The 11,543-nt window shown below is 48.4% G+C and overlaps 1 protein-coding gene across 1 annotated transcript in view; it reads left to right on the forward strand.

Moving 5' to 3' along the window:
• Nucleotides 1–11,543, forward strand: part of LOC142590391 (uncharacterized) — a 93,318-nt gene that overhangs the window by 69,898 nt on the left and 11,877 nt on the right. The window contains exons 14-15 of the mRNA XM_075702475.1: nucleotides 7,950–8,117; nucleotides 8,838–8,930. Of these exons, the coding sequence (XP_075558590.1) occupies nucleotides 7,950–8,117; nucleotides 8,838–8,930 (261 nt within the window). The remainder of the gene's footprint in view (nucleotides 1–7,949; nucleotides 8,118–8,837; nucleotides 8,931–11,543) is intronic.

The following is an 11,543-nucleotide window of genomic DNA, read 5'->3' on the forward strand; positions in this document are numbered from 1 at the left end:
TCCCACCGAAATGGCCCATCCACTCAACGAAGGTGCTGGCTCGAGCCATAGGGGAGCACAGATGTACCGTAAAAACCCGTGTATACAGTAAAAGCTCGTTAATTCGAATTTCACGGGGACTCTTAACGAGTTCGAATTAACCGAAATTCGAACTAACGAAAGTGATTAAGAAAAGGCCACATCTGATGACAAAAAAAAAAGTACAGCAACTCTGGGTACTTTTATTTGGAAAAAAAGTCCGTAATGGTTTTTTGCTTTTTTCCTCTGAAAGCGATCACTGTCACTTTATCTTCCAGAGCTCGAATGAGCCGAAAAGCATCGTCTTCGCCTTCTTCGAAACTGAAGAAAAGCCGGGCGTGATTCAGTCCGTCTATCACCTGTGCCAACGAAGGTCGTACCGGTGTTTCACCAACATCATCATCTTCATGATTCGCGTCATCATCGTCCACGGCCGGTTCTTCGTCTTCGCCGATGACTTGGGCGATGATTTCATCATCGGTCACGGCACCGCAGACCACGGCGCAGCTGTCGACATTCACGTAGTCGCTGAAGTCCGTATCGCAGAGCACCTCCCGTACATGAAGCGGAGCGCGGACGTCTTCTTCAACTTCATTAGCGTCTGCGTTAAGGGCTCCGAAACCACAGTGGCGGAAACAATTTGCAATGGTTTTTGTGGTTACCTGATTCCAGGCACGCACAAGCATGTGCAGGGCTGTGAGCAGAGTCACGGTATAGCTTTTCTCATTATCGGAGCACAGGAGCAACTTCTCAAGAATGTGACGTCTATAAAAACTTTTCAAATTCTTTATAACGCCCTGATCCATAGGCTGAAGAGCCGCGGTGGTGTTAGCCGGAAGAAAAACGAGCTCAATGGCTCTCAATTCTATTTCCACCTTGTGCGCCGAGCAGTTGTCGACGAGGAGGAGAATCTGCCTCTTGGCAAGCTCAAATTTTCGGTCGAGTTTCCTCAGCCACTGCTTGAAAAACTCGCCCGTCATCCAGGCCTTCTTATTTGCTGCGTAGTCGGCCGGCAGCGTGCGGATGTTCTTAAAACATCGAGGTTTCTGTGACTTCCCTATCACAAACAGGGGGAGCTTCTCTGTTCCAGTCATGTTCGCCCCGAGCAACACTGTCACGCGCTCTTTGCTGCGCTTGCCGCCTGCGCACACGTCCCCCTTGTACGTGATCGTTTTGTCCGGTAAGAGTTTAAAAAACAAGGCGGTCTCGTCGGCATTGAAAATATCGGATGGTGCGTACCTGTTCAGGTGGTCTAGTAGCGCACCATTCCGCCACACGGTGCAGGTTTCTGCGTCTACGGCTTTGTCTTCGCCGCACACACTGCGGAAAACGAGGTCATGCCTGTCTCTGAAGCGGTGAAACCATCCGTCCGAAGCGGCGAAGTCGGAGACGTTCAGACGTTGCGCGAAATCAGCCGCTTTCGCTACGATGATGGGGCCACTCAATGGGATATCCTGGCTCCGTTTTTCCTTGATCCATGTGAGCAACGCTGCCTCCAGGTCCAGGTGCTTAGCTGTCCGAAGCCTTTTCCGATCCTTGCCGAAAGTTTCAGCCTCGTAGGAGTCCTCAATCGTCCTCTTATTCCGGATGTATGTCGACAGCGTGCTTTTCGGTATATCGTGCTTCTTTGCAATTTCGTTCTTGCTCAGTTTCCCTGCATCAACTTCCCGCAGAATTTCTAATTTATCCTTCAACGTTTTGGCACGATACTTTCCACGTGGCGACATTGCGGCACGCGAGCAGTGTCAATCTGCGACGGACGCGTACAGAACAAAAGCGAGCAACGGCGCACTTTTAGGCTTCGATGTTCTGATCGCATAGGCGATGGAGAGAATGGCCGGTCTCGCGGTTGTCGCCGAACGCACTGCGTATCCTGCTGTCCATGACGATGCGGCAGAGCATTTGCGAATAAACGCAAGTGCTGCCCCCTAAAAACACGCGATGATGATAGTGTATGTCGCGCCATCTGTCGCGTAACAGCAGAGACTGCAAGCTGGCTACGGCGGTGCGCAGTTCGAATTATCCGTGGAGGACCGGATTAGCATTCGAATTAACGAGCTTTTCAATACATGGGGCTCTATGGAGCATGGCCGGACCGTGCCAATTAGTTCGAATTATCCGAAAATTCGAATTAACGAGGTGCGAATTAACGAGCTTTTACTGTAATACGAACCCGAATATAATACGAGGTGAAATTTCTGGGATGAGAAATGGAAAAAAAAGTTTTACCCGCGTATAATAAGAGTGAGAGAAACTCGGGGAAAACATTTATTTAAATCGGACTCAGCACTTCATTCACTGTCGTCCTCCGCTGCGCTTTCATCGGACAATTTCTGGTCTGACATATCCTCCCAGAGGTACTCGTCCTCGGTGCCATCGAGCGCGTTCGAGATCCCGCACTTCTTGAAAGCGCGACGCACAAGGTCTTCTGGGATGCTCGCCCATGCGTCCACGATCCACTTGCACAGCGTGGCTGGCGATGCCCGCTTCAGCCGCCCAGTCGGCGTCACTGCAGGTTCACCTGACCGCATCCACTCTGCGTAGCACCGCTTCACCGCATCCTTGAAAGGCTTGTTGACGCAAACATCTAGAGGCTGCAGCTGAGACGTCATCCCACCCTGGATAACGACGAGTTCAGTATTACAATCACGCAACAGCTTCTTCACAGGGTCGGCCAAATGGCCACGAAACGCGTCCAGCACGAGGATGGACGGGAACGACAGCAGTGCACCGGGCCGCCTACACCAAACGGACTTTATCCAGTCGAGCACAAGACTCTCATTCATCCACCATTTCTCATGGCATTTAACGATGACATTTTTCGGCAGCTCACCTTTCGGCATTGTCTTGCGCTTGAAGACTACATAGGGCGGGAGCTTGCGGCCGTCTGCCGTGCATGACAACATGACGGTAACACGCGTCTTCTCGTTCCCAGTGGACCGGACACAAACTTTTTCGAGCCCTTTTCGTGCACGGTGAGGGGCGATGGCATGTCCAGATAAACTGGTGTTTGGTCAGCATTGCCGATTTGCCCTAGCTGAAAGTTCTTCAACTTGCGCAACGAAATAACGTGGCGCTGGAAAGCCACCAGTAACTCTTCAAACGATTCCAGCAGCTTTTGCGAAATTGAAGTTCTCCGGCGCAATGAAAATCCTGCACGGCACATATACCGATAAATCCAATGCTTGCTTGCTTTGAAGGTGGAGCTTGTTAGGCCTTTTTCTCTCGCAAGCTCCCTAGCTTTTGCCTGCATGAGCTCCACGCTCACAGCAAGATGCGCGGCTCGCTGTTCTCGGACGAATTCCGTCAGTTTGAGTTCAATTTCCGGGAATGTCCCATTCTTCGGGCCGCGAAAGCTTCTTCGCGTTCCGCTGCACTCGAAAAGTGCTTCTTTTTGCCGTCGCCATCCGCGGATGCTTCCCTCGGTGACGCCAAACTGCCTCCCGGCTGCACTGTTGCCGATTTCCTCTGCCGCTAAAATCACATTTCACTTGAAAGCTGCCGAGTACTGCTTCCGTGCCCCGACATCGTGCTCCTTCACTAAAAACGATGCACTTCGCGAAGCGCGGTTAACACGTGAACTGCCAAGGTCCGCACTCAACAAAGAAACAATGCCGTAGCCACGCTGCAATAGCGAAGGCAAGCCGTAGCCAGGCAGCAATAACAAAGCCAAGTCGTAGCCATGCAGATATCACGAAGCCAAGCCGTAGCCACAGAGCAATAATGAAACCAAAACTTCGAGCCGAACTTTGAAATTTTTGTCCGGATCCGCATATAGTACGAGGCGGAAATTTGGGACGCTAATAACAGGAAAAAAACCTCGTGCTATACACGGGTTTTTACGGTATCTTGCGAAAACTGCGATAATGACAGTGCACGTCCAGAGACGCTCAGGTTTCACCAGTCCAACGCATGTCGGCATCTCTTGCTGTAATGATTCTCACAACACTTCACAATACATAGATGTCAAATACAGTTGAGTCTGCCAAATCTTTTAGTGACTTTTGATTGTACATTTTCTCATTTAGTAAAGTTCTTTACAGCGAAGCTGTTAGCCTCTAGTTGGTCGGGATTTTTCGTGTCCGCATCCGTGGTTTTACTCACACAAAAGCAAACGACAGCTGGAGGCTTTGTGTTTGAGTTTCCAAATAACAGAATTATGTTTTTCATATATTCCATTTAGAATCCGATGCTATCATGTCTGCAGCTTATGCGTAAGTCGTATTTTCTGATGCATTTTGCTCTTAAACATTAGTTGAATAGCGCACTTGCGCTTCGCGGAGGGCCTATGAGAATGTATGCTGTGCTAACTGCTCTGCCACTTATTCGAATAACAATCTGAAGCTATCATGTCTGCAGCTTGCGTATAAGTCTTATTTTGCTTATGCATTTTACTTTTAAACATTTAGTTCAATAATGCAACCTGCCATGGTTGCTCAGTGGCTATTGTGTTGGGCTGCTGAGCGCGAGGTCGCGGGATCCAATCCCGGCCACGGCGGCCGCATTTCGATGGAGGCGAAATGTGAAAACACCCGTGTTCTTAGATTTAGTTGCACGTTAAAGAACCCCAGGTGGTCGAAATTTCCGGAGTCTTCCACTACGGCGTGCCTCATAATCAGAAAGTGGTTTTGGCACGTAAAAACTCCATAATTTTTAAAATTTAGTTCAATAATGCACTCATGCTTGACGGAGGTCTAAATGAATGAGGATGTATGCTGTGCTAACTCAGGGTGTCTACCAACCGGGAAACCTGGGAATTCTTGGGGATTTTGAGTAGTCTGGAAAAACTCAGCGAAAACTCGGCAAATTTGTGCTTCTATCAGGGAAAATTAGCTGCAATTTTATTGAAAGGGAACGAAAGTCGCGATAATTCTGGCTCGGGTAACAGGCGGGAATCGTAACGAATCGTCTTTGACGCCCTGCCATTGGCTGGAGGAGTTGCCAGTGTGCAGTCAGCAACGGACCTTCCCAATAATTCCGATAATGTCCGATAATTCAGACGGCTTTGCCGCACCATCATGTACCCCATAGAGTCAGTGGATCAGAACATCTGAAATTTTGGATGCAAGAATCCTTCGCCCTGCAGTTTTCCGGACTTTTTGCCGTGACCGCAGGTCTGAAACGGCATTAATCAAAGCCAGCCACCACCACTACCATTTTGATTACCACGCCGCCTCGAACCGGCACTCTCGCACACAGATCCACTGGCAGCCGTAGCCACAACTGCGGCAACGCTAGGCCAAGCTGCTTCGACGTTCGCTATTAGCTTTAGTTTAGCGTACGCTATGCGCTATAGCATAGCGTATGCTAAGCAACGCACATTTATTACAGTTTTAGTTGGCCTGCGAGATCTACGGATCTCAGAGGCCATATGCTGTCATTGCTGCTATCTCCCGACTGTAGTGATAGGTGGCGCTGACATCTTGAATGTTTCTTTCGTTAGGCTTCGACTCGTTTGAAACGAGAAATGATCTTGAAAACAACACAAGGTTATCCATAGTACTGTCATCGAAGCGGTCTGAGACTAAGCGAAAGTCGTTCACACAGTCATTTGCTACGAACGAAGTGCATTTTACAAAAGCAACACCAAATTCAATTCAAAGCGGGCAGCCGGGGCTGCCGCCGTGTTTCATGCAAACCACGCAAAGACGCTCGCGCTAAATCTGAGGAATAGCATGCATACGCTATACGCTATGGGTCGTTTAGCATTCTGTGCATGCGCATTGACGACCCACGATTTTTAGCGTATGCAATGGTTTAGCGTACGCTAAACTAAAACTGTCTGTTAAGCTTCTTGCCATTAGGTGCTGTGTTTTTCCTTGAAAGAATTCTCCGCTGTCGGCAATGGCACTGATTACGCCTTTGTGGTCCTCACAATTGGCTTTGAAGCTCAGAAAGTTTGGGGCATTACATTATGCCAATTGCCGAAAGTGAGCTTCGCCTCTGTACAGAAGTTACTTGGTGAAGTGTACGCAAAAGTATTGCAGTGAAGCATAACAAGCGTGGGAAGCGACTGTTGCCACAGGACACAGTATGTATTCCTTAATTATACACGTGTGCACCCGTTATCTCCGGTCACAGTACAAGTGCCTATATGCCTAATACGTGTACCGACAAGCCTTCAGAGCTTTTCCGAATGTGCCTGCGGCGGTTTGAGCCCTTAAGGGCAGTAAAAGACATGCACTCATTCTTTCCAACTGGCCGATTTTTCTTATGTTTTCCCGGTCCCTAGGCACGGACATTGACTGTACAACTGACCAAGATGCTTAAAATGGTCCGTGGGGCGAACAAGCGGCGGAAGGAGGACGAGAACAGAAAGGACCTACACATTGAGGAATGAACTGGAAAGAAAATGTGCTGCCGCCATTTTGAAGCTTGAGCTCAAAAAACAGCGTTGGCCGATGCTGAGATGCAGGGGTCCCTCATCCAAACCAAAATAATCTCTTTAAAGAGGTGAAACACAACAGTGAGGCGTTGTGCACGGGCTGAAAGTATGTCAGGACAGTTGAGGTTTGACTTGCGAGCTGATAGAGAATGTCAATTGTGACAAAGTTCGGGCTTTATACTACTGAGCTTACTACCTGTTGATAGAAATAGCTCATATTCAAAAATGTTTGCTTGTGTATGCATCTCCTTGTAAATTTATTTCATGTGCTTACAAGAGAGTGACAGCATCGGGTGACATGGTTTCAGCCCGTCTTGACGTAAAACATAGTCCTGCGTCACCCAGGGAATATTGCAAAGACACTCAGGGAAAACCTGGAAAACTCTGGGAATTTGGAAATGTCAACTTGGTAGACGCTATAGTGTAGTGTATGCTAAGCAGCACACATATTTTGCAGTTTTAGTTGGCCTGCAAGATCTTCAGATCTCAGAAGCCATATGCTGTCGTTGTGTAACTGCTCTGCCACCTATTCGAATAGCAATCTGAAGCTATCACGTCTGAAGCTTGTGTGTAAGTCGTACTCTGCTGACACATTTTACTTTTAAACATTCGTTTAGTTCAGTAATGCACTTGCACTTGGCAAAGGGTCTAGAAGAATGAGGATGCATGCTGCACTTCCGGTCATGTGCATGCTGCTGCGACATAGGTTGCTTCTGGTGGTGGTATGTAATGTCAGCAACAGCTTCGCTGTACGTCTTCTCTCATAGGGTGGAATGGAGGTGGATATTTTTTTCTCATTTTTTCCAAAACGTACTAACAAGGTTCTACTGTGTGTGATCTTCGTGGTGAAACCCCGAAATTTTAATGTAGATTCACATCTCTCTTGAACCATGATCAGAGATAGTTGGCTAATGCATTTGTTGCTGTTACTCTGGATTAGGAAAGCTTCCACTATCTCTCGGGTTAGTTGATTGCTGGGCTTAATGACAGCCTAGGCGTCTGATAAAATTGGTTCACACCCGCATTCACAGCAGTGAAGCACAAGGTAAAAACAGTTGGTTTCCTTGAGCAAGGTGTAGTGCTCTACCAGCCTGTTTGCCCTATGTATGACCAGTGCCATAGTTCTTCCTTTCTCTTGTCCAAGCGCTCGCGTTGTAGGTCTGCACCCAACACCACTTGTTAGTGACTTGTCAAACCGTGCTCTCCTAGCACAAATGGTTGGGCTAATTAGCAGACCACGATTAGAGCATTACAGAAGACTGGGATTGGTTGCTAGCTTCATTTGTCTAGTAAGTAATTGGAACTTTCTGAACATGGCATGGATTAATCCCATAGCCTAAACAGGGGCATGACACATGTTTTAGTTTTATTTCGTGCACTGTTTTCTGCTACTTGCATATACTAGTTCAAAATATATGCTTTCATTTTGAAAGGAATGAACCAGTCTGAAGGTGGCAGCATTCTCATTTCTTTCATCATTCAAGTGTTCACACTTTTCGGCAGTTATCAATCCCTTCTTCTGATGCACGCCTTTGCCCGTCTGCAGCCCGGCATGCACCCCGGGGAGTGCTGGGCCTTCCGGGGCTCCCAGGGACATCTGGTGGTGAAGCTTGCCCAGCGCATCAAGGTGACGGCCTTCAGCGTTGAGCACATCCCCCGGTCGCTGGTCAGCTCTGGCCACACCAGCAGTGCTCCAAAGGACTTCCAGATGTGGGTGCGTTGCCAGATCAGTCGCCCACGAGTTCCCTGGTTCACGTGGGCTTGCCTGCTTGCCGTTGAACTTTGTCATTGGAAACGAGGACATGTCGAATTACTGCCTGCCTTAAACTCCTGCCTAAACTTTGTAGCGGGGGCACGCATTTTAAACTTTGCATGCTGAATATGTTTGAGCGTGCAGCGGTAATATCAAACTTACCAGATTCAAAACGTGCACTTTGCACACATGCAGCTAGCTTCTTAACAAAGCACCACCGCTAAGCAGTGGTCTTGCTGTTGTTTGCGACTGGCCCTGATCAATGTGGTTCCAAATGTTGGGTAAAAAAAACAACGTTTTACCTCTAAGCAATCTTGGATGGAACTATGAAAGCGCTTCTTTTATAGACAGCTAGAGGCTTTCTAGTTGCCTAACTTTTTTTGTTTATCATTTCCCTTTTGTCTACTCCTTGAAAGCATTGAATGTTCCATTTTTATTGCAAGTATTGAGCTGCATTACTGCATTGGGAATTGTGGTCTTTCAGTCAGGTCTATCTGTGCAGTGCTGATATCAGAAGGGCCATTTTAAGATGCATTGTGTGGACGCATCAACCATTATGTATGCTGTGTTCACAGGTTCGGGGTGATGACCTTTGACCACAGAAATTTGGCCTGCAGTATCTTTACTCAAGTTCTTTAGCTTGATTTCAGAATTAATAGAGAACATTTGCGTACCTTCCAGGGTCTCGACTCTGAAACAGACTCACCAGGTCGACTGCTGGGCAGCTATGCGTACGACGCAGACGGTGACGCACTCCAGCACTTCATCGTTCAGGTGAGCCTGAAGGCAGCGATGTCTCTACTGCGATCCCCACAAGAGTCAGTCCTGTCTGCTTAGTATCAAACGGCTGCATGGTGCGAAAACAGCTGATATTTCAAACAAACGCGCAGGTGCCCTTCCTCTCAAGGGCACTCATCATTTATAGCCAGAGTCAAGGTCTTTTGCAATCATCTCAGTCGACCTCTTTTGCAATCATCCTCTTTTGCCATTTTGCAATGAACTTCTTTGCAGCAAAATAAATGCCGAAGCAGTCTTGAAGTAATCCACTAATTATGTCAACTTGTTTAGTATCCCTTTAGCTGAATTGCACTCCACGAGAGAGATCTTGAACGAAATAAATAGTGAATAAACATCTTGTGCTAACTGACGCTTCTTGCACTGGGCCTCTTCGATTTTTGGAGTTCTGGCAGCCAGCTAGTTCCAGTCCTCACAAAAAGTCACGTGTGCTGGGATGCCAAGCCAACCTGAAGCTGCCCAAAGTTACAAAATCAAACGCCGGGACAGCTGGCCATGGGATGAATGTAAACGCACTGCCAGCATGTTGGTGCCCGGCGAGGCCGGTGCACACAGCGAGGCCGGTGCCCGGCAAGGCCCGGTGCGCATGGTCGGCCCATTTATGCATTGCCAGCTTGAAAAAAAATTGGAGGACGCTTAAGCTTCGCCTTCAAGAGTGGAACGCGACAGCGTTCCCGTCGACCCGCCAAGGGGTGTAAGACTGGGCTACAGCGCAGCGACTATGCGCCCCGCATCGGACGCGGTGAGCGTCGAGCAACGCAGCGTTCGGCGCGACAACGAAATGTGCGCCTGAGCAAGCGACGCACGCCTGAGCCTTAGAAACAGCTCGTTTCTAAGGCAACACCGCGGTCACTAGAGGCGCTTTTGTACCGCTTTGAAGCATCGAACTCGTGGCTCAGTGGTAACGTCTCCGTCTCACACTCCGGAGACCCTGGTTCGATTCCCACCCAGCCCATCTTGCAAGTTGTTTTTTATTCATGAAGTGCCTGCTGGGATTTATCGCTCACAGCCAACGCCACCGACGCCGACGACACCGGCTTTTCTGCGACACTAGCTGCTTAACGCTGTCGCGTTAAAATATGTAGTTTCATTCAGGGATACGATCACTTTCGCGAGATTTCATGCGACTCGGCACAGGACGTGCACCGGGCCAGCCTCACTTTGCACACCACAACAGACAGCCTTCGACACGTCCGATGCCAAGATGTGAAATCACACGTAAGTGATTGTATCCCCGAAAACGATTGCTCGATGATGCCTGCTCGCAGCGATCACGTCGTCCACTGCGCAACATTGATCAATTGGCATCGTGTCGCCACTTGACAAGACATGAAAAAGCAGGATGTTTGATACGTCTTACACGCGCAAAATTGTGTGCCAACCTGCTCGGGCTTCGATTTCAGAAAATTTGTTTTGTCTGATGGTACTTCTCTTCTGACCCTAAGAAGCCGGGAATGCAGCTGGCACTTGAAAATGCATGCCACCTCTGTCCAGCGAAAAGTTTCGCTTGAAAAGCAATATCAGTCACGATCATGAGAGCAATAAGCTAATGTATGTGTGCCTATTACTCAACCAGTGCATTCTTAACATCGACGGCCTAGTTAGAATACATTGGTTTCGAACTGCCATGCAAACATGAGACGAGGTAAACTCTGGCTAAGCTGTGGCTAACTGCGACACCTTGGCTAACTGCAGAAAAAGGAGATATCACTGCGTATATACGTGAGATATGCGAAAAGGAACACCACCAGAGAAAGATGAACTGGAAATGCACTGCAACCTGTGTGAATGAGTGTTCGCAACTTGCGCGGGACACGATGCAGATAACATGCACGCATGAGAGCACGACGTGCTGTGCATGGCCTGGAAGAAGCCTTCACGGGATACACACACACCCACACAAAAGCTTCAATGGTTCACCGTCGCTCGTATCACACCGCCTTGCAATGCGGAACGATGCATTAGAATCTAAAGAGGTAACTCTAGAAGTAAGGAAATACAAAGATGACCGTAGCCAGTTGGCTGAGCGAGGTAAAGTCCTCAAGCGCCCGCATTTCAATCTGCCAAGTCCACCAAAGATGGCGGCGAGTACTCACTGCTTCTTTTAGTCGTCTGCTAATCAGAGAACATCCAGAGTGCGACCAGACAAAAATCATCCTGGCTGGTTGTGGCAACCCACAGGTTGCCAGAATCGCGAGTAGCCAGAACCGTCCAGCCCGAGTAAAACAAACGCCCAGTAGAAGTGCGCGGCGCGGTGGGTGGAGCCACCCAGGAAAAATGACGATGCTCTGGCTGGCAGCCCACAAGTAGCCAGAAGTGGAAAATCGAAGAGGCCCACTGCTTCCTTAGCTGAGCTTCTGAGGAAAGTTGACGGGAAATTATACTACCATAGCTTGATTGATAGAGCATGGCACACATTTCATGCAGATGTTGTGGGTTTGGCTCACACCTGCTGCAAATCCTCTTTTCTTCCACTTTTCATTATTTCTACATCGCATATTTAATAGTGCACTTAATTTCCCCTATACTTTTCTTGTCATCACTGCCTGTTGGTTTGATTCGATTGTTTCTAACAATAAATCGAGCTTCAAG

The sequence above is a fragment of the Dermacentor variabilis genome, chromosome 8 (genome assembly GCF_050947875.1).
Source record: "Dermacentor variabilis isolate Ectoservices chromosome 8, ASM5094787v1, whole genome shotgun sequence".
Lineage (NCBI taxonomy): Eukaryota > Metazoa > Arthropoda > Arachnida > Ixodida > Ixodidae > Dermacentor > Dermacentor variabilis.